Source organism: Trypanosoma grayi, assembly GCF_000691245.1.
Source record: "Trypanosoma grayi strain ANR4 Tgr_1_V1, whole genome shotgun sequence".
NCBI classification, from domain to species: domain Eukaryota; phylum Euglenozoa; class Kinetoplastea; order Trypanosomatida; family Trypanosomatidae; genus Trypanosoma; species Trypanosoma grayi.
Genome location: NW_008825620.1, coordinates 27,286 through 50,184, shown reverse-complemented (window position 1 = coordinate 50,184; position 22,899 = coordinate 27,286). Strand labels below are relative to the sequence as shown.

The following is a 22,899-nucleotide window of genomic DNA, read 5'->3' as shown; positions in this document are numbered from 1 at the left end:
GAAAATGAATCTGTGCAATCCTCCTTGACGCCAGAGTCCGTGTACGCTCATAACCGTTCACCGATTTCTCAACGGACCCGCGCCAATTATCATCCGCTGCTCTTGCTGCAGAAAAGACCCCTTCGTTTTTTTTTTGTACTGTGCTGTGAATTATTCTGTGTCCGTTGCTTGCGCAGCACATTGCATGCATCTGCTTCTCTTCTGTCTCCTATACTGTTGTTGGAATGGCTGTGCTTTGGCACAGAAAACAAGAGAGTAAGTGCCCACCACGCACAAAGGTGTGTACATCTCCTTAATAGTCATAGCAATTGCACGTGGGGCGGCGCTGCAAGGAAAAAGGAGGAAGGAGGAAAGGGGGTCTTGAGGCATCACAAAAGGTACATTTCATCCTCCAGTTACTCAAACCGTCTTTGTCGTATTGTAGGAGCAAACAAGCGAAAAAGAAGACGTTGACAATGGACGCGATTCCGCCAGAGTATGACAAAGAAACAAAGGAAAGAATCTACCGTCAAGAGTGGCTCGAATATTTTCATTACATTGGCTGGGAGGCTGCGATGCGGAATCACCCGGAGCAGTACTACGCGATCTATCCGTCCGGAAATGCCGGCGTGCCGTACACGTCGGGAAGGGGTGGGGTTGCTGGCGCAGAGTCTATGGCGGCTCGCGATATCCCTGGTACGATTGGTGGGCCAGCGCCCATCCCTGTCAGTCACCAGCACGGCCACCATCACGGCACTGGGGGCGCCTTATACGGCAGCTCCGTGCTTGCTGCACCGCACACCACTACGACAGCCATGACGGCGCAAATGTTTCTCGACGATAGCAGCAGCAGCGATGACAGATCTTCATCACATTCATCCACATCCAGTGGCTCCGTGTCGCGCGCGAGCTCAGCGTCAGGGCGGCCGCAGCACCGCCACCGCCGGGATCCCGACGAGGTCGGCGGCGATAGCGAAAAGAAGAAGGCTCCGTCGCGTAATCACCGTCGCAGTCGAAGCCGTAGCGGCAGCCGACGCCGGACCCACCGGCGCCATGACAAATCACGGCGGCGTAGTACACGACGCGATGAGAAGTCCAAACAGAGACGCGACGACGACAACAGCGGGCGACACAAACGGGGAAGGGAGCATGGTGGTGGCGACAAAGAGCGGCGGCGCCACGATCGACGGTCGCGCAGTGGGCACCACTCTGATGATGATGATGAGCGCCGTCGCCGTCGAAACCGCAGCGACCGCGACACCGTGGCGGAGCGCGGCCACGCAAAGGAGAGAACGGCCACCTCCACAAGCAGCGCGTCCAGGGGCCGGTATGTCCTCAGGGACGACCGCGATAAGCGACGCGAGAACGGCGGTGGCGGCCAGGTGGTGGCGGCTGGCGGCGCGGCGGCAGCGGTGGATCGGTACGAGGACCGGAAGGAGGACGCCCGTCAGCGCCGTCAGCGCGATGCCAATGGGCGGCGGAGAAAGTAAATCAACGAAATCGTGTGGAATGAAGCCATTCTTTCTCCCCGGTGGTCTTGTAGTTATGAGATGAAGGACAAATTTGGAGGATCGTTTGTAGGTGAATGCAGTGCCGCTTGATTTTGTCTTCCCTGTGATGAAACCGATATGAAGCAGATAAGGCGGGAGGGTTTTTGACGCAATGCCGCGCGCCGGAGTTGTTGCACACCCTCCGCGTGTTTTTTTCTTACTGTCGGTTTGCCTTCTTCATATGTTGTGCCTTCTCACTCGCCAGGATAGGTCGCGCCTTTTATGACGTCTACGCTGAGGTTGACTTTTTCAAGCTTCTTTGATACCTCTTTCTGTAGCTCGAGCCAACAGCCTTTTCCTATGTTCGCGTGTTCACTATCTTTGAAAGGGACTGTGTATGTGGTGTGGAGAGTATGGGAACGTGTACGAGTGTCATAAGGAGTGATAAAGCGCAAGAGAATAATGCTACGGGAAGTGCAGAGAAGAATCAAAGGAATGCGAAGGGTCTCTGGGTGGCTGGGGGCCGGAGGCGCTGCGCTGTTGTCACACAGCATATCAGCTGTGATGATAATATTATTGAGGGTCATATGAAGTTCCTGCCATATTCTCCTGGTCTTCTGTTCTATTTCTCTCCAAAAAAAAACTTAAAATAACAAAAAAAACTGAGAAGAATAGGTAGGGGCCTCCAGTTTATAGAGGTTTATGGCATTAATAGCCGAAACTGCGAAAAAACGACGAAACCTCAACAAGGAAGGATACTCTCTGGGGCGTGGCAGGAACGCTGGGCGACCCCGAACGGCTAGCCAATTTCATTCAAGGCCTTTCACTTCGTCAAATGCGTTGATTTCTGTCGGACCATACACATTTGTTGTACGCCAGCCAGGAACAGTAGAGCTACCAGGCAACGCTGAGAGTGCCGCCTCTAGTTGTAAAAGACGGCATCCGCATTCTGATGAAGACAGAGTACATTACAGAGGAGTCAAGGAATTACAGAAGCGGGAAATGAGCGAGACGGAGGAGGAGGTGGAGACACCACTATGGATCTCCCCGGTTGGGGCGCAGCGGCCAGGTGGGGATGCTGCTCTGCGGAGTATAGCAGCCCTGCCAGATGTGCCCATCTCCCCACCACAGCCATACTACCCGCAACCAGTCCATTCGATGGAAAAAATAAATCTTAGTACTGATGATGTGGAGGAAAAGCTTTCTACACCGTTGCCTCTGCAACGTGAACCTCAAGCGTATCGACAGCATTGTGCCAGTGGCCCCACTGGGCCTTCTACTGCGCTTCTCACCGAAGTGCTTCGCCGAATGCGGAGACGTTTGCTCACAACAGGTCGTCGCATTCCGCTCATACACGAATGCAGCAGCCACGCAAAGGGAAACGCTCCAAAAACTTCTAATTACGATACATCGCCACCACCACCACCACCACCACCACAGCAGCAGCATAGGTCTCCTTGTCTCTGTAGTAGCCATTCTGCATCGCAGCTGTACGCTGACATTGACGTTCACCAAAGTGTCTCCTCCCGCCGCGCTGCGAGACAACGCCGCAATGAGGCGTTGGGTTACGTTGGAGTTAGTAAGCAAGGCGAGGAGGGATTATTCACGGAGAGCGATGCTTCTCCAGCAGGCAGGCTCTCGCGCTCCAATCACCGCAGCCTTGACACGCTTGAGTGGGGCGATCGGCTCTGGCGAGGTATCGAAGACGACGAGGAGCGTATGTGCCGCTGGCTTGTGGAGCGTGGTATGCTTCCTGACGAAAATTCGCTTGCACTTCGTATCCTCACGGATTACCTGAAGAGCAAAACGGAGCGGCTGGAACGTGACTACGATGAACTCTTCTGGTTGTCTCGTCAAGGCTCCCCCAAGTTGCGTCACTTTCAACAAGCGGAGTTTTCGACAATGGCGTCAGGGAGCTCGAACATTCCCACACAACACCAACAGCAACTGGAGCATCCGTACGGAGGACCCTCTGAAGCAAGAGTAGGGTCACTGCAGCAGCGCAGTATGCATTCCCCCGAATATACTCCAAAGGAAAGGCATGTCTGTGTCTCTCCTTGGAGCAGTGGGGGCAAAGACACTCGTGGCGTGACTGGGGCCGCACCCATCCCTCATGACAAAGGTAACAACACAGTGTCGCCGCTCACACCAAGAACGGAACAGCCTCCGTTTCAAAGGCATCAGAGCCGTTGCGTCACCCGCGACTTGTCTTCTTTTTACACGGGACGCTCAATGGCAACTGGGGAGTGCAGGAATGTGTCGGGGAGCCGAGTCGCCGGCAGAAAGGTGTGCGAGTCGGCATCCACTTCTTCACGCAGTGGGCGTGTCACACTTTCTGACGACAGTCATAATGCAACGAAGAACACAGCAACGCCGCCATTACCATTACAGCAACGACCAGAGCCTCACGTGCAGCAGAACACCGGTGACACAGACAAAAAAGAACGCCACGATGGTGTGCGGCAAGATCCCACCGTTCCTGCCCCTGGCAGCTCGCAGCTTCCTGTGGACCCACAGCCACCGCCGGGCGCGTTGATTCACCCCATCGCTTCTCACGGCACAGCGGACGTTGCGGACCTTACCACAGTGCTCCGTCTGCGCGAATACTGTAGTCGTCTGGAAACGGAGCGGCTGCGGATTCTGCGTGAAAGTGCCACACCTCGTAAGCGCAGAGGTGCAAACGGTGACGGGTTAGGCACAGTTGTTCCCACAGCAAAAAAACGGGAAGCAGGGCGTGAGCACTCGACTATCCCCCCTCGGGTCCCCTCGGTTCCGCTCCAGCCGATTCCCACTCTGCGGGCCCCGTGTGTGACGGAGACTCTATCAGATACCCATGCCTCAGTTGATTTAAGCGTTTCAGCCGTTTCCCACTCCTCTTCGAAGGATCGTGACACACCTTCCGTGATGAATCGCGACGAGAAAAAGGTTTGTAGTGGTCAACGTGATGCAGAAGCGCTGTATATGGACGTGGTTGCGGTACCGCCGGCGGGCAACACAGCGAGACCCAACACATTTGCACTCCCGTCGCCGCTGCGCTCCACGGCAAGTAGGACGGAGAATCGCTCCTGCAACAGCGCACCCCACACACCGCCGCGGCCCCCACCGGTGCCGTTGGTGTCCTCAAAATACATCAGTCCAATGCCGAACGAGCCACGTACCGTGTTGCTGCACGGTGCAGCCGAAGAGATGTGGCGTGCGCGGTCGCTTGCCACCTCTCGGATGTCAAGCACTAATCAGTCACTACAACACGTGCCGCCGTCGCCGCTGGCATCATCGTGGAACGATGCAGCCTCGCATGACGGGGCAATAGTGCTGCCAGATGACCTCCTTAATCACCCAAGTCGCTCCCGTGTCGACGCGTTTCTGACCCCCGCGAGGCGGTTGGAGGCAAATGGAGAAAATGCGTCGCAGGTTTGGAGACCCAATTCAAGCCACTCGTTCTCCGGTGTGTCCGACAAAGCAATAGTGGCAGGGGCAGGACGGACAGATGAGTCGCATATTTTCAAAAAGGATTTAGAGGCTGCGAGCAGAGTGGGGGCGCATACACCGACTCCAGATTGCCCGTCGTCTCCACATCCCAATGTGCAACCGCTCTCGTCATCTACGTACCCAGAGAAAGAGCCACAGCGAAAGGAAGAGCCAACTATTGTTAAGGGTTCGTCTTTTTTCCCACTCAGAAATGTTGTGGTCCCTGATTCGCCCCATTCCTGTCATACGCCACTCAGAAAAAAAGCAGACCAAGGGAGGAATAGAGAACCTGGAAGTGTAGTGTACAGTAGTAGTAGTAGTAGCAGCAGCAGCAGCAACAGTGGACCAAATTTCCAGGGTACCAGTGGGAGAAGTAAACGGCGACAANACAGTAGTAGTAGTAGTAGCAGCAGCAGCAGCAACAGTGGACCAAATTTCCAGGGTACCAGTGGGAGAAGTAAACGGCGACAACAGGAGCCCCACGGCCAAAAGGGTCGTAGACGCTTTGCCGCCGTCAATGATGCCGCCGTGTCTGTCTCGACGACACCACTCCCAAAGTTACGTCGTTCCTCTTGGCTTATCGACATGAATAGTAGCAGACATACTGGGAGCAGAAGTAGCAGCAGGACCGCTGGAGGAGAAAAAGAAAGAGGAGAGGTGGTGGCGGGGTTACAGGGAGGAAGTGCTAAGAGCACACCGCGTAAGAATACTGGTGGGTTCATTGTGCGCGTGATGAACAACGGTGGCGACATGATTGAACGACGAGAGGGGAAGAGTCATCCCATGCATGGTGTCTCCTCGGGGTCCCGCCGATTTGGATTGCTTGGCAGTCGCCACTAATGCTCCAGGAAAGGAGGGGCGAAAATATGATTTCTTTTTGTTGAATGCATAGATACATGTGCTGAAATACCCCATCTTTATGCAAGGGGAGTAACAGAAACGTTCTTTTTCGTTGTAAAATTCTGTGCGCTCTTGAGTTGAGTTCTTGTGTGGCGTTGGTGGCCTATGGAGGGTGGGTGATGCTTGGGGTTCTGGAAGTCCCACTCAGCGTGCTATTGGCGAGATGCGGCTTGCTGTGCTCCAATGGATACATTACAGTTCCTCCTCCTTTCAATGTTCTCGGTGTGAGGGCGTGCCTGTCCGTATTTTATCCCTGCATTTTGTAAAAAAAAAAAAACAAGAGTNNNNATACTCTCTCTTCCCTTGTCCCCGTTGTTCACCCTCTATCGCTCTCTCTTTCTTCGTTGAATGGATGTCTTTGAAAGGCGGTAGGTGAAACGCAGGTATATCGAGAGGAGGCGCCAACTTCCACGTCGAGACACGCCTACAGAATTGAGGGAAGACTTGGCACTGCTACACCACTCCTCGTATTCTCCCTACGCATACAAGTATAAATTGCAAGACACGAAAAAAAAAGCGAAAAGAAATGGGTAACTGTTGCAGGTCAAATAAGGATTCAGCGGAGAATCGCCCTGTCCCGCAGAAACACCATGAATCGGGGGAATCCTACCAGGTGCCCTCGCGAGAGCAGCTAACTCAGACGTCATCGCTGCCGTTGTCCGTGTCGTCAGGCACCCCCCCTCACTTGGTAGCAGGTGCCCACAGCGGGGATCAGGGACGGTGGATGATGATCCAGCTGCCGGCTGAAAAATCTATAAGCAATACCGAGATTGGAAAAGTGCCTTCAGCTGAAGCAAAAGAGGAACGGGAAGAAGACCGTATTTCTACTCCTGCGCCGCGCGAACACGGAAATCAGGAAGAGTTGAGCTCTCATAGTAAGGAAAAGCCGGCGGACGCAGACCTCTTCAGTAATCCTGATGGTGGAAGCAACTATGGTACTGGAGACGTTCAGTATTCTACATCTCCAGAGGTGATTGGCAGTACGCAAAAGAAGGAAGTTGATGGCAAGGTGGGGCCGGTAGTTATAAGGGGGGAAAGCCATCGCAGCAGCTCCAACAGCATCTGGAGTGCCACCGAGGATCAGCAACACGAGACGAGCACAGGTAGGGGAGAAGCTGCGGTTCACTACGCCACCCCTGCTTTCGCAGCGGTACACACGTTACCAAAGAAAAATGATAGTGACGATGACTCAGAAAATAGAGTTGACAAGGATGTTTCTCATGTTGAAGACGATCGTGTTGGTGCGGCTGATGACCACAAGACGAAGAATGAAGAGGGAGATGTGGTTGTTGCTGCGCATGTGTCACCCGTCGCTATGGATGCTGAGGCGTTGAGAGAATCGTCTGAAGGGCCGCCACACTCAAAGGCGAGTCAAGAAAAAGAACAAGATCAACAGCACCACGAGGGGCAGACTGAGGTGAGGAAGGACAGTGATTCTGATGACGAGGAGGCACAGCATCTGCAGGGCGAGGCGAAGGCCGAAGACTCCGCAAAGAAAAGCCGTGACATCAGCACACTAGCAAGCATTATCCACCGTAACTTGGATAAGGAGCTGCAGCACGGAGACACTCCTCCCGCCGTAGGGGCAAACCCTCCAGTGGGCCTACAGACGCGTGAGAATGTTGTTGAATTCGATGTGGTGTTCACCGACAACGACGAGGACGGAGAGGAAGACGACGACGACGACAGGTGTAAGTCCACCGAGATCCTTGCCCCGGTATTCACCGCGGAAGGAGGCGCGGGTCGGAAGACGCCGCAGGAGGCTCTGGTGCGTGTGGCCAGTTGGAGGAGTGAAGATGTGGTAGATAGAGTGAGTGGGCACGACGCTGCGAAGGGCCCTGTGGTAGAAGGCGATGCCAAACATGTGGAGTGCATCGACAGTGGCAGTAGTGACGGTGGCAGCGAGCGGCGGCGTCTGACGTCGATTGTGCAGCGTCCGAAGCCGCCACTGGAGAAGGAAACTAACGTCGCCGACACAGTGATGCGTAAAAACGATGAAGTGATGATGGGGACAACGAAGGTGGAGGGGGAAGAACACAGTGAGAGTGAAAACGGCCGAGCTTCCACCACGGCAAGCAACAGCAGTCACAAGAAATCCAATGGCAAAGGCTCACCTGTTGAACAGAAGTCGGCAGTAGAAAGCGGGGATGCTCTGTCCCCCCGCCCTCGTCCCGTGCCGATCATCTCGCCGCCCCCTGTGACGCCTCAGAGTAAGGACACCGATGATGAAGATGTTGGCGATCTCCTTTAATCCCGAGGCGTGGCATAAAGCAATGGACTTGCGTGGTCAATATGCTTGTTCGGTTTTATTAGATATGTCTCCAATATGAGCGAAACGTCTTGCAGCAGATTTTGCCTGATGTGTTCTCCAGTGAAAGAGCATTCCATTGCATACAGTGAAGAGAAGCACCGTGATGTTGTTGTTTCTATAATGGGGCCTTTATCAGCATCCTTACCCACTGATCTCTGTCCTTTGCTAAATTAGGAGATGAACACGAGGCGTGAGTACGTGGCTTTGGCACCGAAATAGTTGCTTTCTTATTCTCTCTCTCTCTCTTGCAGATGACCCCCATCTGTTGTCGCTGTTAGAGATTCTGATTAATTGTGTTGCTCTTTCTTGCCCTGGATCTTTACTGTTGCTGGCACGCACTAATGATCGGTTTTTGTTGTCCTGTCTCTTTTGCTATCATGTGCTCCTTGCTGCTAACGAGAGAGAACCAAAGGCTGTGTATTTGGGGTGGGGAGAAGGCCGACTTTTAGGTACTGAAATGAGCGGAGAACGAAGAGGCAGTGTCATTCTGTGTGAGTCTGTGGCAGTGCTTCTGTGACATCCCTTTAATAACTCCAACGATGTTCATTGCATTTTTGTTTTTGCGTGCTTCTGCAGCCAAATCAGGCAGAAGAAAAAAAANTTAATAACTCCAACGATGTTCATTGCATTTTTGTTTTTGCGTGCTTCTGCAGCCAAATCAGGCAGAAGAAAAAAAAAAAGAATGGCGCTCTTTGAATAAACCACTGGCGCCGTCGTGGCGAGCTATGACTGCCCGTTACTATCTGTGCCGTCCAGAGAGGTGGATTGCGTCAGTTATGCATGAAACAATGTTTTCGGAAGGTTGCGGCGTTTCTCACAATGCGCCTCTCTGCATATATATATATATATATATATATATATATATTGCTGTATATGTCTTGCCACGCAGTACAAAGGCGTTCCATCCGCTGCTCAAAATGTGTGGAGGTTTTTCCTTTCCTTTCGATGCGCATATCTAGCAGCAGAAAATGTAGTATCTGGGTGATAAGACAGATAGAGAGAGAGGAAGAGGCGTGGGGTTACAAAGGCGTGTGGTTTGTTTTTTGACGTGACATCTCTGGCTTTCCCTTGCGTATCTCTGTTCAGCCCGTTGGCCTCCCTCACTGTATTCTTCTACTTTTTTTTTTCTAACACTTTCGAGGGCCAACAACAGCTGCAGCAACAGAAGTAGCAACGGTGAAAAAGGCAAACACGCACCTCTGTGAGGAACAAGGAGGGTTCACAGAGAAAAAGAGAGAGAGAGAGAGAGAGAGGAAGCGCAGAGATGGAGAAGCCCAGCAGCAGTGGCCACGTCTCGAGGCCCGTCGATGATGGTACACAAGAAACTGACGTTAAATACACCGTAAACAAGGCTGGCAATAACGACAGTAGCGTTGGCCGAAGCAGCTGCAGGAATAAGGCGGTGGCGGTGTCGGTCTCCCTATCGCACTCTCTCTCCCTTGGTACCCATACCCTTGAGCGGCTCCGCGATTGGGTGGGGGCCTCCTCCTCTAGAAAGTCCTTTCGGCTGCCGCACTGGTGGACTGCTGGAAGCTCGCGCTTCGTCAAGGTAAAGAAGGATGGTGGCACCTACGCGGTCCTCACGGGGAAGAAGCTCTATGATGCTCCTTACTGCTTCCGCGTGCGGCGCGACGAGGAAAGGAAGAAGGCGTTCTTCACACCGCTCTCGGCGACGCCCGCATACGCCGGAGGACCGGAGGAGTTGGAATCACTGCCTGACATTGTGGCGTACGAAAGAGAGGCGTTTCGCACGACGGTGGGGAAGATCTTCATGAATGCGAACAATACGGTCGCGAAAGAGCAACTAGACCGGATAGTCAAGGAGCACGCGCATGAGGGAATGGACTACATACGGGCCCTTCGTGTGCTACACCCTCCCACACAGATGCAATCATCCGTGTCCGTCCCGTCGTTGGCACCAACGTCACCCAAAGTGTCCGCAACGCTTGCAACATCGTTGCCTGTGTCTCCATCCGCGTCATCGTCGTCAGCTGTGGTGTCATCACCACCGCCAATGAGCCGAGACATCAGTGACGATGCTTTAGTCCCGGGTGAAGCCCAACAGGTGCATTCTCCGGAGAGCCCATTCTCAGAGAGTAGTTTCCTAACCAACGAGGGCTCGCGTGAAGCTGTAGTGCCAAATTTTCCTGGTGCACCACCGCCAGGTGATGAAGCAGAGGAAGAAAAAGGGACGCAGCAAGAGCAGCGACAGGAAGAAGAACAGCTTGTCGAAGTGTGTATTTCCTCTCCTATAGAAGCGGATGCAGCGGAGAATGATAGCGCCGCGGAGGTGGAAGAGGGGCAGCAGGTGGTTGGGGTGGACTTGGTGTGCCTCCGGCAGGAAATGCAGGCGGAAAAAGAAGTCATCATGAAAGAAAATCGCAGTCTTCAAGAAGGAGCTGTCACGCTAATGAGAGAACGGGATGAGCTTTGTAGGCGTGTTGACTGCTTGTTAGGTGAACTGATGGGGCTCCGTCAAGGCATGGATGTTGTTGTGAAAACCCACTCAAAGGAAATGAATTCGTTGCGGGAAGAAATGCCGGCGGACCGGTTAGCGGCGGCTGAGGCACAGCGTGTGGCCATCAACGAGGCTGAGCAGCGAGTAAAGGCATTCCACGCTACATACGATCTGCACGTGACACAAGTTAGGGAGGAACAGCAGTTTCTTCACGCCGAGTTAAAGCGCCTCTCGGGCGCCCTGCAGTTGTCGCAGGAGCAAACAGGAACGTTGCTGTCGGTGTTGGAGCTTCGCGAACGGCAGTTAGCTGCTGCACTGAGTGAAGTAGCGAGGTGTGAGGGAATACACGAGGAGCAGAAAGGGCGCGATGTGCGCGGTAACGGGAGTGTTTCAGGTGCTGATATATCAGGGCAGAAGCGGAGGAGTAGCGTCAGCACGCGGGGCACCTCGCAGGCCGTGACCGAGCCGGTGGTGACTGCGGTAGCCAGCGTTAACGCAATAAGCGACGATGACGAAATGTGCCTGTTGCCGCATGTTCTCAAGCAGCACGGCCGTGGTACGAGTCGAATGAACAGTCAGAGCGAACCACAACAGACGGAGGACTACCAGGAGCGCAGGGAGTTGCCGAGTAACGGTGAGCCTCGGTGCCGCCCCGCATCTGTTGAGGAGGAGGTCACGTGCAACAGCGGCCACGGCCTCTCGAGCGCGGAACGCCACGTATCGGAGCAGCGGCAGTCGATGCTGCACTCACAGCGACGCGGCCAGACGTTTCTGCACTCGCCGTGGCGTCGTGCGCCTTTTACCGCGCTGGGCTACACCAACGAGACGCTCCACCACCTGCACACCCCGGACCGCGGCGTGGGTGTTACGACGCTGGAGCCGAAGATGGCGCAGTGGGAAGCTGCGCGCGCCCGTAGTAACAGCAGCCGACGGTTGTATACGTCACAGAAGAGATCGCGCTGGAGCTCAGTGAGGCTGGAACGGCGTGGTCAGCTCGAATTGCACCTCCTTGCACAACCTCCAGAAGAATAGTCTCTTCTTTCGTTCATTTGAGCTTTATTTATTGTTTACAGACAGCTCTATAAGAGTACCTATGCGGGTCATTCTACGCGTAGAAGGCGTCAAAGTATACATTCGGTGCCGTCTGGTATCGACGCATGTGTGTCTCCTTTCTTATCCCTTCCTTTCCTCTGTTTTTTTTTCTTTTGTGCTGTTGTTGTCCCTGTATCAGTTCCTCCCTCACTGTATCGTTCCAAAATATCGCGGCTGACAATTCTCACTTCTATAACTATTGGGAAGCGGGNGGGGGGGGGGGGAAAGTCTTTGTATGCTCCTTTTGATCGTTCCCTTTCATGGTGTTTGCAGAAGCATTGATTTCTCCGTATTTCCTTTTGCGATTAACACTAGCACTAGTACTAGCAGCAGGTGTTGCATCATCAAAGAGAGAAGCCAGGAAGACGGTGTGTGTGATGAGCAGCAGCAATAGTGGTAGCAACTTGAAGGAGGCTGAGGCTCTGATGAAGAGCGCTGCGAAGCACGCAGAAGTCGGTCTCTTCAAATGGAAGCCCAACTGGGACGGTGCCGCCACTGACTATGAAAAGGCAGCGAGGATTTACACTCATGCCGAGAACAGTGTCATGGCCACAGATGCGTGGCGCAAGGCCTCTAACGCACACGAGAAGGCTGGCAACTCCACTTTTGCGGCGCGTTCGATGGAGAGCCTCGCGTTGTTCCTTGGCGATCTGGCGCAGAGAAGAGGTGCTGGAGCCGGCGGCGCGTCTCTCCTGAGCGACGCGATCAGCACGTACGCTGAGGCCTCTAGGCTTTACGAACTTGACGGGAAGTTTGACCGTCAGGCGGAGTCGCTGAAAAGTGCGGCACTGCTCCTCGGCAAGGGAACGGCGACAGGGGGAGCGGATTTGCAGCGCGTGTGTGACCTGTTGCGTAGCGCCGTGGAAGTGTTGGAGGAGCGTGTGGAGGAGCAGCAGGTGTACGCGACGCGCCTGCCTGACATGTACCACCTGTGGATGCTGACGCACCTGCGCGGCGGCGACGTGCCGGGGGCAGTGACGGTGCTGGAGCGCAAGTTGGGCTTCACCACTGGCGGGCCACGCAAGAGTCTATATGAGCGCCTTGCGCAGCCACAAAACGCGGCGAAGGCAATTCTTGAAGTAGTCGTGCTTTGCCTCTCGCGCGCCGACCCTGTGTGGGCGCGGCAGGAGGTGGAAAAGCTTCGGAGTGTCCCGGGCTTTGCGGGTTCGCGGGAGGAGGCCACGGTTGAAGTTCTCCTTAGCTCTTTTGAGGATCGAGATGTAGAGCAGCTGAAGGAGGCAGTGAAGGAACAGACGTTGCAGTTTATTACTGCTGACATCTCGAGGTTGGCGAAAAAACTGTCTATTAAGGGTAGTGAGGCGCATGCAAAAGTTGAAGTATTGCCCCCGAAACAACAGCAACAGCAACAAGAGGGCCTTGATATCGACCCGGAGGAGGACATACGATAGTGATGTCCATCGTTCATATTGTTTGGTATTGCGTTCGTAGGGGTCACGGGGCTTTATTGGCTTTCCACGTCAAATTATACGGCTTCCCGCCTTGCTTTTGTTTAGGCTCTTTTGATCATCACTATTGATGCTGGTGCTGGCTCTGCCATAAATGGTATGTGCTTTTCTCATGTGCTTTTTGCTTCTCATGCCCGTGACCACGTGGGTAGGTAGTAGAGCTCTAAGTGGCATAGAAAAGGTAATGCGTAGATCGACAAGAAGAGAAAAGTATCCTACCACCGCGCTGCAGCCGCTTCAACGGGACCGTGGTGCAGGATCAACGATGATGATGAAAAGTGCACTCGACGCGCACCACCAGCAGCAGGAACAGCAGCAAGTCATGTCCTACTCTGATCCCGCGGAGATGACGGTGGGTTGTGCCATGGCAGAAATGGCATATGGTCGCTTGCACAACAGTCACCCCACACAGGATGCCCAGGTGTACCTGCAACGCCGCGTCGCGGAGATTGTCAGTCAGATCAAGAGCGCGAGCAGTGCCCACCATTTTGACCGCCACGTAGTCGAGATTGACGAGTTGCTGCGTTGTGACGCACCGATGGGTTTTACACCATCGATGGTACTAGCGGGCATACCGGACATCCTCTACATGCTGTCAGAGGCTGTGCGACATGGCTACCTGCTGCGCCCCACCGAGAAGAGCATGCCATCAGTGCAAGCCCTCACACCTGTGCGGAAGGGTCCCCATGCGGCGATGTCGACAAAGAGGATAACATCAGCCTTGGAAGTAACAGCGGGACGCGACGAGAAAAAAATTAGCCGTTCCTTTATGAACCACGGCAACGCTGTGAAGACATCCGGGAAGGGTCGTGGCGAGAGCAGTGTTGGGGCTGCTGCTGGTGACAGCGGTGGCGATGTGCTTTCCACGGATATTTTGCCGTTCTTGCCGCCGCTGGTGCGCCGCCCGGCGACGCCGCCACACGCCACTAACGAGGCCGCCGTACCACAAATGCAGAGCTTCCGTACCCGTGCGTCTGCACGGCAGCAGTCGCATGACACTTCGTCGCTGAGTGCTACTACTACGAAAATTTGTCTGAGCGAAACAATGCCACCTCTACGGAAGCGCAAGGGCCCCATAACATTCCCCCCAACGGCCGATGGCGCGAGTTTGGCGTCGATTCCACAAGTAGTTGTGGTTTCAACCGCGGATAGGAAGCAGCAGCAGCCAACGCCTACTCCAAGCGATCGTGTCGATGCCGACTCGCCAGTGCACGTTGCTGTTCTTCGCGACATCCCATCGGCGCTGCAGGCACTGCTGTATCATTGCGCCCTTCCTCTCGTTTGCCTGACAGCAGAGGACCATCGTCAACGCATTGCTGCCGTGCGCATTTTGGCATCAGCAATGGCGAAGATGCTACGCGTGACGCTGGAGAGTGCGCATGTGAAGTTGTGCTTCCCACAGAAGGATAATGATGAGGACCACAACAACAAGATCAGTACCAGCAGCAGCAGCAGTGAGAAGGATGGAGATAAAGACGATGCCCTAATATCCAATTCCCAGGACGTGACGTTCCGCATTCGTCATGCCGCGATCATGTCGCTGCATGCCCTAATGACGTTCATCGAGGCAGAGAACTCGACAAGTGTGAACCAGCATTTTGCGTCGCGCGACCGACAGCACTACGAGAAATTCGGTGCTGCAAAGACATCTGGTGTGTCGTTGATTACAAGAAAAGAGGAGAATGATGGAGGCAGTGATCAGTGGCAGGCGGTGTCTGGCGCGATAGGCAATGAACCTACGCCAGTGGCGGCAGTATTGCTGGCAGAGGGTGGGGTGTCGCCGAACCGTCTGTTTCGCCTCACCGACCCATGTCTGAAGACTCCCGAGAAGTCGCCGCGCATGCGCCATATTTCCCGCACCGCGCCGCTAAGCATGTACAACAACGCTGTCGCACTGGATGTCGTGGATCCTCTTATCGAGCGGTGGATGGCCATCCTGCAGAAGCACGCCTCATACAACGCTCTGCTTGACTCCACTCGACAACTGTTCCGCTGCCCAGCAGCAATGCAGGCGACGGACGCAAATGCCAACGATGAGAGCAAAAGGGATGCGATGGTGATCATGACAGTGGGTGGCAGCAAAAGAGACAGTCTCCAGCCAATGGAGGCTTTGGGTGGAACGGCAGTATTCGCGTCCGGAACACGCATGGACGAAGGCGATGCGGAGGAGATCTACCTGGTGCTGCGCGTCTGCCTGCACCTCTCCACATACAAACACCATGTACAGTACCTCATAGGATGCGACACGACCTACGCAAGTCTCCCTGTCCTCGTCTGCCTCACAATGGCGCGCTGCACGGATGGCGACAGATGTCTCCCGCTGTGCGTCGAGTGTTTGTGGAACCTCCTGGAGGCGGCGCCAGAGGAGACGGTTCGCATGATCCTACTGCACACCGTGCAGAAGGAAAAGGTGTCTGAGCCATCAATGCCAGCGGAGACAGATGGGGAAAAGTGTCAAGCGGAGCGGTCGCTAGCATCGCTGTCGGCGAGTGAGTCGCTTTTACACACATTTGTTCAAACTCTTCTCTCTGGTCACCGACTCCTCCAGCGAGAGCTGCGGAATGATATGGTCATCCTGGTGCTGATGATTCTAAATATCCACACAACGCTACTTCGGCGGCAAGAAGAAGCACTGCTGCAATCTGCCGATGCAGAACAAATAGCACCACTTCCGTCGTCAACAATAGATGCCATCAACGCCATTGCAATTGCGGTATTTGACATGGTGTGTGGCCCAGAGTTGCGCATGGTCGGCAGCACGGCTAACATAACGCAGCGACCAGTAGAAATGTTTGTACGGTACAACACTGTCCTTTCACCAACAGCACGAACGGAGAACATGCAGTTCAAGTTACTCGGCTGGCGGATGCTGGAGTCCTTCTGCGCCTGGCAAAGCGCTCGCCTCGCCGTTTGGCGCGACTGCCGTAATGCATCACAGTCCACGACGGACGCAGGTGCACCGGAAGACGTAGATGATGGCGATGCCGCTAGTGTCGTTTATGACGGGTTCATTTTTGACGTCTGTCAGCAGGGCTTCATTGATGTGTTGTTGCTCTACGTGGACACGACATGTGGTGATGATGTCGTCGTGGCCTGGACACGGGAGGAACTGCTCACGCTGCAGGAAGAGGCCTGGCGTGTCCTCGTTGCACTGATGGAGTCAGCCGTGTCGTCACCCTTGCGGTGGCGGTCTGTGGCAGGAGCTTCGGTGTCGGTGGGTGCAAAGGCTGTGCTGTTCAACAAAAGCAACAAGAAGAACAGTTGTGACGACACCGCGGCCGTTGTGTCGCTGCCCCTGGTGCGTGCTGATGATCTCTTTGTGGCGGCCGGTGGCATCGCATGCGCAGCGCGTTACATTCAGGAGACAACGGCCGCCGATGCGCAAGTGATGGTGCGTCTCGCCGTGCGTGCGCTGTCTGTTCTGAGCCGCCGCCCTGACCACAGGAGCGCACTGCTCGCGGCCACCGAAGTGACGCTACGGCTCCCAGCTCCAGTCAACGGCTCCGTGCCCTTGTTGGTGGCTCTCGCTCTGCAGGTCATCCAGGACAACATCAAGAAGACGCTTGTCTCTTCCGCCGAAATGGCGGCAAACCTGAAATCAGCGACAAGAGCAATAACATGCAAAGGAACCAACGGATCCGTGGCAATGTTGCCTCAGCGACCGTTGCAGAAGGCCGCCAAGACTACAAAGAACCACACCTCCTCAAACCACCGGCAAGAAGGGAAGGAGAGGGCTGATCGACGACAAAACGAAATGCAACAGGAATCGCGGGAGGAGGGAGGTGCAGTGGTGGTGATTGCAACAGGAAATGAGGATGAAGTTGCTCTTGAGGCTATCGACAACACACATGTCTACTTCACTGCTCAGGCGCGCGATGTCGTTATTTATTGCCTCTCCTTGCTGTACAACCTCACTGGAGGAAATTCTGATAACGTTGCGATGACGCAAGAAGCGTTCATGTCACTAGGTGGAGTATCGCTTCTTCTTCAGCTGGTACGGTTTTCGCTGTCATCGCCTCTTGGAGTGGGCGAGGAAAATAGCGAGCTCCTCCGCGCGGTCCTCGACTGTGTGCGAGCCTTCGTTCTCGGCAATGATGTGATACAGGAGCAATTCGTGCAGGAAGATGGTGTTCACATCCTCCTTTCCATTGTAGAGGTTTTTGCTGGGCAATGTATTGGTAGCCCTGCCGCAGAAACCTCTGAGTGTGGCGCTGCTGACCAGTCCCCATTGACACCTACGCTAACGATTCTTGCCGACCTGCTGCACAAGTGCGCGGAGGCACGGGAGGCGTTTCTGCAGTGGTGCAGCTACGCTACGGAGGAACCGCGCGACATGGAGGATGACGGCTGCATAAACGCGACGCAGCTTCTACTGCGTCTTTGGATTGAGGGGCCCGCCACGAATAATGAGCCGCTCGCGCACACTATACAGGAGCCACGTCCGCAGCAGCAGCAGCAACAGGAGGCATGTGTGGTGAATGTCGAAGAGAATGCGGAAAATAGAAACAACGGTAGCGAAGTGTTGACGGCAGTGTCACAGCAGTGCAGCGCGGGCGGCAGCTTCCGCCAAACAGACAAGACGGTCGATCTGCCGGTTCTACGCGCCGATTGCTGGGGTCTGCAGATACTTGGCCTGCACAGCCGCGAGATAGTTACGGCGGAGCTGCGCAATCGCTACCGCGAGCTTGAGTGTTGCGATGCTGGGGTGACGAGCGAAAAGGAGGAAAACGATTCAGCCACACAGCAGGCCCGCGAACGGCTTGCTGCTTCACTATGTCACGTGCTCGGATTGCGTGTGAAGATCTATGCCTGTCTTGCCGCAGTGGGTTTTGATCGTCTCGTTGACGTAAAATCAAGTGCACTTGAGCGGGTGAAGTTGCTGCACGTTGCTGCGCTTCCATCAGTGTGCAGAGATGAGATCTGGAGCGCCATTGCAGAGTGTGTCGACCTGCGCGGCCGCGCGTGCATCGTGCCTCTCGAGAAAAACAAAGACAACAACAATAGTGCGGGTGATGCTGCGGATGTCACTCAGCAGCCCGCTGTTGTGCCTATTGTACCTGATGCGGATCAGCTGCTGAAGGTGCTGCTTGATGTAGATGCTCACACGACGGAGCTTCGGAGTCTCGCGCAGGCATGCATCGATATGCACACAGCGCACGAGGAAGAGGCGACGCGGCGTTTCTTCCTTTCGCGCCTGCGACAAGGCAGCGACGATGCCGGTGTTATCACACTTGTGCAGCAGGCTCGCAGCCGCAATACTGGCGACAGGACCCCTGCTGCTCTTCCTACTCGTGCCAATAGGGCAGTAAGTGTTGTTGAGAACGTGATGGGTCGCGTTCGGCTCGAAGACGAGCGTACCGATGTTTCCCCTAATGCTGAGTCCACGTCTGCGGGTATGAGTGGCTGGATGTACACAGCTTCACGCATGACCATGCTGCAGAAAAAACGAAAGAGAGACGCCATGATAAAGGGCAGTCTCCGACAGCATTAGCCAGAAGACATGGGGGAAGAAAAGTGACGTTGGCAATGTGATGTAAACACGAGTATACGAACTTCACCGCCTTCACGCGTGGTCTGATATATGGGCCGGATGGGGGATGTAAAACAGATATAGTTGGCCATGTACACACATGCGTACCTACATATGCTGGGCAGTCGATGAAAACCGAAAGAGCGATGCGGTATATGATGATGAAAGTGGTGTGGTTTCATGCTTGTACGACAATACATGCAGAAAATGGGGAAATAAATTAAAAAAGAAGAGAATAGGAGATACTTCTTCCCTCTCTCAATACTTGGGTGTGTATGTGTGTGCTTTTGCTTTCACTTGCTTCTGGAAGGAGTACTCTGCCCCATAGCGGCACCAGGTAGAGAAAGCTCTTAGTGGTTGTGGAAAAGGAGGGATCATGAGGTTGGGGTTTTGCTCATTCCTGACACTGCGACAGAAGCATGGGCGCACCGCAATCAGCGGTCTGCGTCACTCTGTCCGTTGGTGTGCCTCCACCACCACCAGCACCACCACAATGCCATCAGCAGCAGCAGCAACTGCAACCTCATCGTCCGCCAATTCGGAGAATACTACGCAAGAAGAGGCGGCGTCGTTTCCGGTGTCTTCCTCGTTCTCCATGCAGAAATACCACATCGCCCCGTCGGCGGCAACGATGGGTGCGCCACGGCCGTTGCACGATGACAAGGCGTGCCGTTCCCTTGCCAGGCTCGCCTCCTTTCCACGGACGCACATCCGCAACTTCGCCGTCGTAGCTCACGTCGACCACGGCAAGACGACACTGACCGACGCCATTCTGCGGCGCACGGGTGTGCTGAGCGGCCCTCTGGTGGGTACGTACACTGACCGCCTCCTCGTCGAGCGCGAGCGCGGTATCACCGTCAAGGCACAGACGTGTTCCATCTTTGTTAAGCACAACGGGGAGGAATACCTACTGAACCTCATTGACACCCCTGGTCATGTCGACTTCCAGTACGAGGTTTCACGGAGCCTAGGCGCCTCTGAGGCAGTGCTTCTGCTTGTGGACGTTGCACAGGGTATCGAAGCGCAGACAATGGCGCACTTCCATATGGCACTGGAGCGCGACCTGTCGATACTACCAGTGCTGACCAAAATGGACACTGTGCTCAATGACGTCCCGGTCGACCGTGCGTTGCAGGAGCTGGAAGACTCAACCGGCCTGCTGCGCCGTGAGGTGCTCTTTACGAGCGCCAAGGCGCAATGCGGCGTAGAGGCGCTTCTCTGTGCTATAATCGAGCGTGTACCACCGCCGCCCGGTGCGGTGGGGCTATCTGACGTGCGGCAGCTTCCGCCGTTCCCACCTGGCAGTGCGGAGAGGGTTGAAATGGAGTCTACGTTGGTACCGCTGCGTGCGCTGCTGTTCGACTCGTGGACCTCCGAGTGCGGTGGTGGCCTGCGCCGTTCGTCGACGGGCGATGGCGGAAGCAACAATAATATCAGTAACAGCAATGGCGACGATGGTAGCGTCACATGTCTCATCCGTGTCATGGAGGGTACGCTAACCGCCAAGACGCTAGTGTCCTTCTACCACCTGCAGAAGCGTTTCGAGGCGCGGGAAGTCGGCATCATACACCCCGAGCTTCGTCCCACCGCGGCGCTCACGACGGGTATGGTTGGCTACGTTGTCTTTTCGCAGCTGCGACGCGAGGATGTCATGGTGGGTGAAACACTCTACACTCTACCGACGAAAAAGTTTACACGTGATAGCATTGTGCCAGTGGGTGGCTTTAAGCGTGTGCAGCCGGTTGTGTTTGCCGGCTTTTACCCAGATGAAGGCGATTACATCACACATCTACGCGAGGCGGTGGAGAAGTTACGGGTCAACGATCCGGCTGTCACGATCGAGCCTCTGGACTGCCCGGCGTTGGGGGCTGGGTTGCAACTCGGCTTCCTGGGTATGTTACACATGCAGGTATTCCAAGAGCGGCTCCTGGCGGAGTTTGGGCAGCGGGTTCTCGTTACGCCACCAATTGTACAGTACAAGTACCGCGATGTGAGCGACGGCGAAGACGAGTTGCTGAAGCCGCTTACGGTTCACACGTGGCGGTGGTTGCATGAAGGTGTGGCGTGCTATATGGAGCCGTACGTCACAGCCACCATTCTTACCCCACGCGAGTACTTTCAGGCGATTGATAGCGAGGCGCTGAGGCAATTTCGCGGGGAACAGCTGGACATGCGGGTGCTCGATGATGCACGAGTAGTTGTACGCTATAAGATGCCGCTTTCGGACCTTGTTCGCGGCTTTTTCAGCGTTGTAAAAAGCCTTTCGCACGGCTACGCCTCATTGGACTATGATGACGCGGTGTATGAGGAGGCGGATCTCGTTAAGGTCGAAGTGGTGGTGCAGAAGTCGCGTGTCTCTGCACTTTCCGTGATATGCCCGCGGAACGAGGCATCCGCCGTGGGCAAACGCATCGTCTCCAGTCTGAAGTCAAACCTCTCCCGCACCGCTGTTGACATCCCGCTCCAGGCAATGGTGGGGGCGAAGATCGTGGCACGGGAGACAGTGAAGGCGTACCGCAAGGACGTCACAGCGAAAATTCACGCCGGCGATATCACACGCAAGCAAAAGAAGTGGAATGACCAGAAGAAGGGGAAGGAGCGCATGGCACGACGAACAGTGGGCGCCGTCACACTTGACCAGTCCGTCCTAGCAGCGGCGATGGGTGCCACAACGCTGTGAGTGAACGTGTGTGTATGTCTATGCGAGAGAGAGAGGGAGAGAGAATGAGAGAGGGGGAAAATACAGAAGGTACTGTTAGTGATGCAGTATTCTACTGTATCGTGTTGAGCTGTGCCACTTATCATTCCATCTTGTTTCAATTGATTATGTCATGTTCTACGTGGATTATTTTTTTTTGGTTCTTTTCGTCACGCATATCCCCACACTTCTTTCCGCCGCGCAAGACTTAGCTTGTAGGCACAAACACTCAAATATTACACTTTTTCAGCCTCACCAATTGAATACCAGCCAGAAATATGCAACGCTTTGCCGGGTCACGCTTCATCGCCGCGGTTGCTGCTCGTTCATACCCCCGCTACATGTCAAGCGACGAAGATTCAAGTGACACGAAGCACAAGGTGAACCTTGATGACGACGACCGCTGGATCGAGGCAGAGTTCGATGAGAAGCTACGTACGCCGGAAGAGCGCTACGCTCACGAGCGCCAGCGTGAGATCATGAAATCTCTCATTAAGAAGGTGCGTGTCGACCACCACGAGAAGCTCAAGTCTGCAGTTGACGAGCGCAATCAGAAAATTGATTCCATTAAGGATCAAATAGCAGAGATGGAGAAGAAGCTGCAGGATCTGACGAAGGCCAAGTAAGGACGAGGATAGGGGAGGATACTAGTATGTGCGTTAGATTCCGTTGTAGCGACGGATGTAGGGGCGTGCACGGGGTAGTACTGTTGTTTTTTTTTTCCCTGGGTAGGTGGGTTTTGTTTTTTTTTTTGTTTTCTCCGTGCTTGTGAATGTAGCTTTCGTGCTTTTAGGCATTTAGCATTCGTGTTTTTTTTTGTTTTGGTGTTTTTTTTTCTTTTGTTTCCATGGTGGTGTCCCAACACCTCTTTTACTTTTCGTTTCGAGCGCATTTTGTTGTGGGATTTTCTCCGGTGAAAGCAATGGTTTGAAAAACGATAGAGGAACGCCCTGAGACTTCCCCAGCGCACCACCTTCACTCCTCCCGCGGAGGTAGCAATAGTACCACTGGGCGGGGAAGCGTCAGTGTGGGTGTTGTTATATATATATATATATATTTATATATATGATGTTCGTCTGTGCGTAGGCGTATGGTGCTGCCAGTTCGCACGCACACACAGACAGACAGATCGAGAGAAAACAAAAAAAAGAGCAAACAGGGACACGCATATGTGCAAGCAATGTTTTGTTGTTCCAAACTCTTTTTTTTTTGTTTTTTTTTTTNTTTTTTTTTTTCTACACCACCACCCGTCCCTCCCCCATACTCCTTCCTCGTGAACGATCACTGTGCACGCAACCAAATGGTTATGGTAGCAACGAGTGCCTTTGGTCAAAGGTGTGGGCCCAAGGATCGTTGTATGAGGTGATGGGGAATCTGCATTGTGTTCGTGGGCATCGTTGGGCGTCCCAAGCGTTTTGCGATTTTTCGTTCCGCTGGCTTTATCATCTTGTTCTTCACTCCCTTTTGTCTCTTGGTGGCATTTGTGCGAAAGATAGAGAAGTATCTC

At 54.3% G+C, this 22,899-nt stretch overlaps 8 protein-coding genes across 8 annotated transcripts; all 8 read left to right on the top strand.

Annotated features, from left to right (window-relative positions):
• Positions 1–455: 455 nt before the first annotated feature.
• On the top strand, positions 456–1,469 carry DQ04_00011160 (splicing factor ptsr1 interacting protein; the record flags this gene model as incomplete). Its single annotated transcript, XM_009307832.1, has 1 exon — positions 456–1,469. One exon carries the CDS (start codon positions 456–458, stop codon positions 1,467–1,469), a length of 1,014 nt encoding a protein of 337 aa, XP_009306107.1.
• Positions 1,470–2,471: 1,002 nt separating this feature from the next.
• Positions 2,472–5,777, top strand: DQ04_00011150 (hypothetical protein; the record flags this gene model as incomplete). The annotated part of the gene is made up of 1 exon (XM_009307831.1): positions 2,472–5,777. The coding sequence occupies one exon, from the start codon at positions 2,472–2,474 to the stop codon at positions 5,775–5,777; it is 3,306 nt and encodes a 1,101-aa protein (XP_009306106.1).
• A 586-nt stretch (positions 5,778–6,363) lies between these two features.
• DQ04_00011140 (hypothetical protein) lies at positions 6,364–8,088 on the top strand (the record flags this gene model as incomplete). Its single annotated transcript, XM_009307830.1, has 1 exon — positions 6,364–8,088. One exon carries the CDS (start codon positions 6,364–6,366, stop codon positions 8,086–8,088), a length of 1,725 nt encoding a protein of 574 aa, XP_009306105.1.
• Positions 8,089–9,412: 1,324 nt separating this feature from the next.
• On the top strand, positions 9,413–11,638 carry DQ04_00011130 (hypothetical protein; the record flags this gene model as incomplete). The annotated part of the gene is made up of 1 exon (XM_009307829.1): positions 9,413–11,638. One exon carries the CDS (start codon positions 9,413–9,415, stop codon positions 11,636–11,638), a length of 2,226 nt encoding a protein of 741 aa, XP_009306104.1.
• Positions 11,639–12,075: 437 nt separating this feature from the next.
• DQ04_00011120 (putative Gamma-soluble NSF attachment protein (SNAP-gamma) (N-ethylmaleimide-sensitive factor attachment protein, gamma)) lies at positions 12,076–13,107 on the top strand (the record flags this gene model as incomplete). Its single annotated transcript, XM_009307828.1, has 1 exon — positions 12,076–13,107. The coding sequence occupies one exon, from the start codon at positions 12,076–12,078 to the stop codon at positions 13,105–13,107; it is 1,032 nt and encodes a 343-aa protein (XP_009306103.1).
• A 241-nt stretch (positions 13,108–13,348) lies between these two features.
• Positions 13,349–18,655, top strand: DQ04_00011110 (hypothetical protein; the record flags this gene model as incomplete). Its single annotated transcript, XM_009307827.1, has 1 exon — positions 13,349–18,655. One exon carries the CDS (start codon positions 13,349–13,351, stop codon positions 18,653–18,655), a length of 5,307 nt encoding a protein of 1,768 aa, XP_009306102.1.
• Positions 18,656–19,070: 415 nt separating this feature from the next.
• On the top strand, positions 19,071–21,374 carry DQ04_00011100 (putative GTP-binding protein; the record flags this gene model as incomplete). Its single annotated transcript, XM_009307826.1, has 1 exon — positions 19,071–21,374. One exon carries the CDS (start codon positions 19,071–19,073, stop codon positions 21,372–21,374), a length of 2,304 nt encoding a protein of 767 aa, XP_009306101.1.
• Positions 21,375–21,670: 296 nt separating this feature from the next.
• DQ04_00011090 (hypothetical protein) lies at positions 21,671–22,018 on the top strand (the record flags this gene model as incomplete). Its single annotated transcript, XM_009307825.1, has 1 exon — positions 21,671–22,018. One exon carries the CDS (start codon positions 21,671–21,673, stop codon positions 22,016–22,018), a length of 348 nt encoding a protein of 115 aa, XP_009306100.1.
• Between the last annotated feature and the right edge of the window lie 881 nt (positions 22,019–22,899).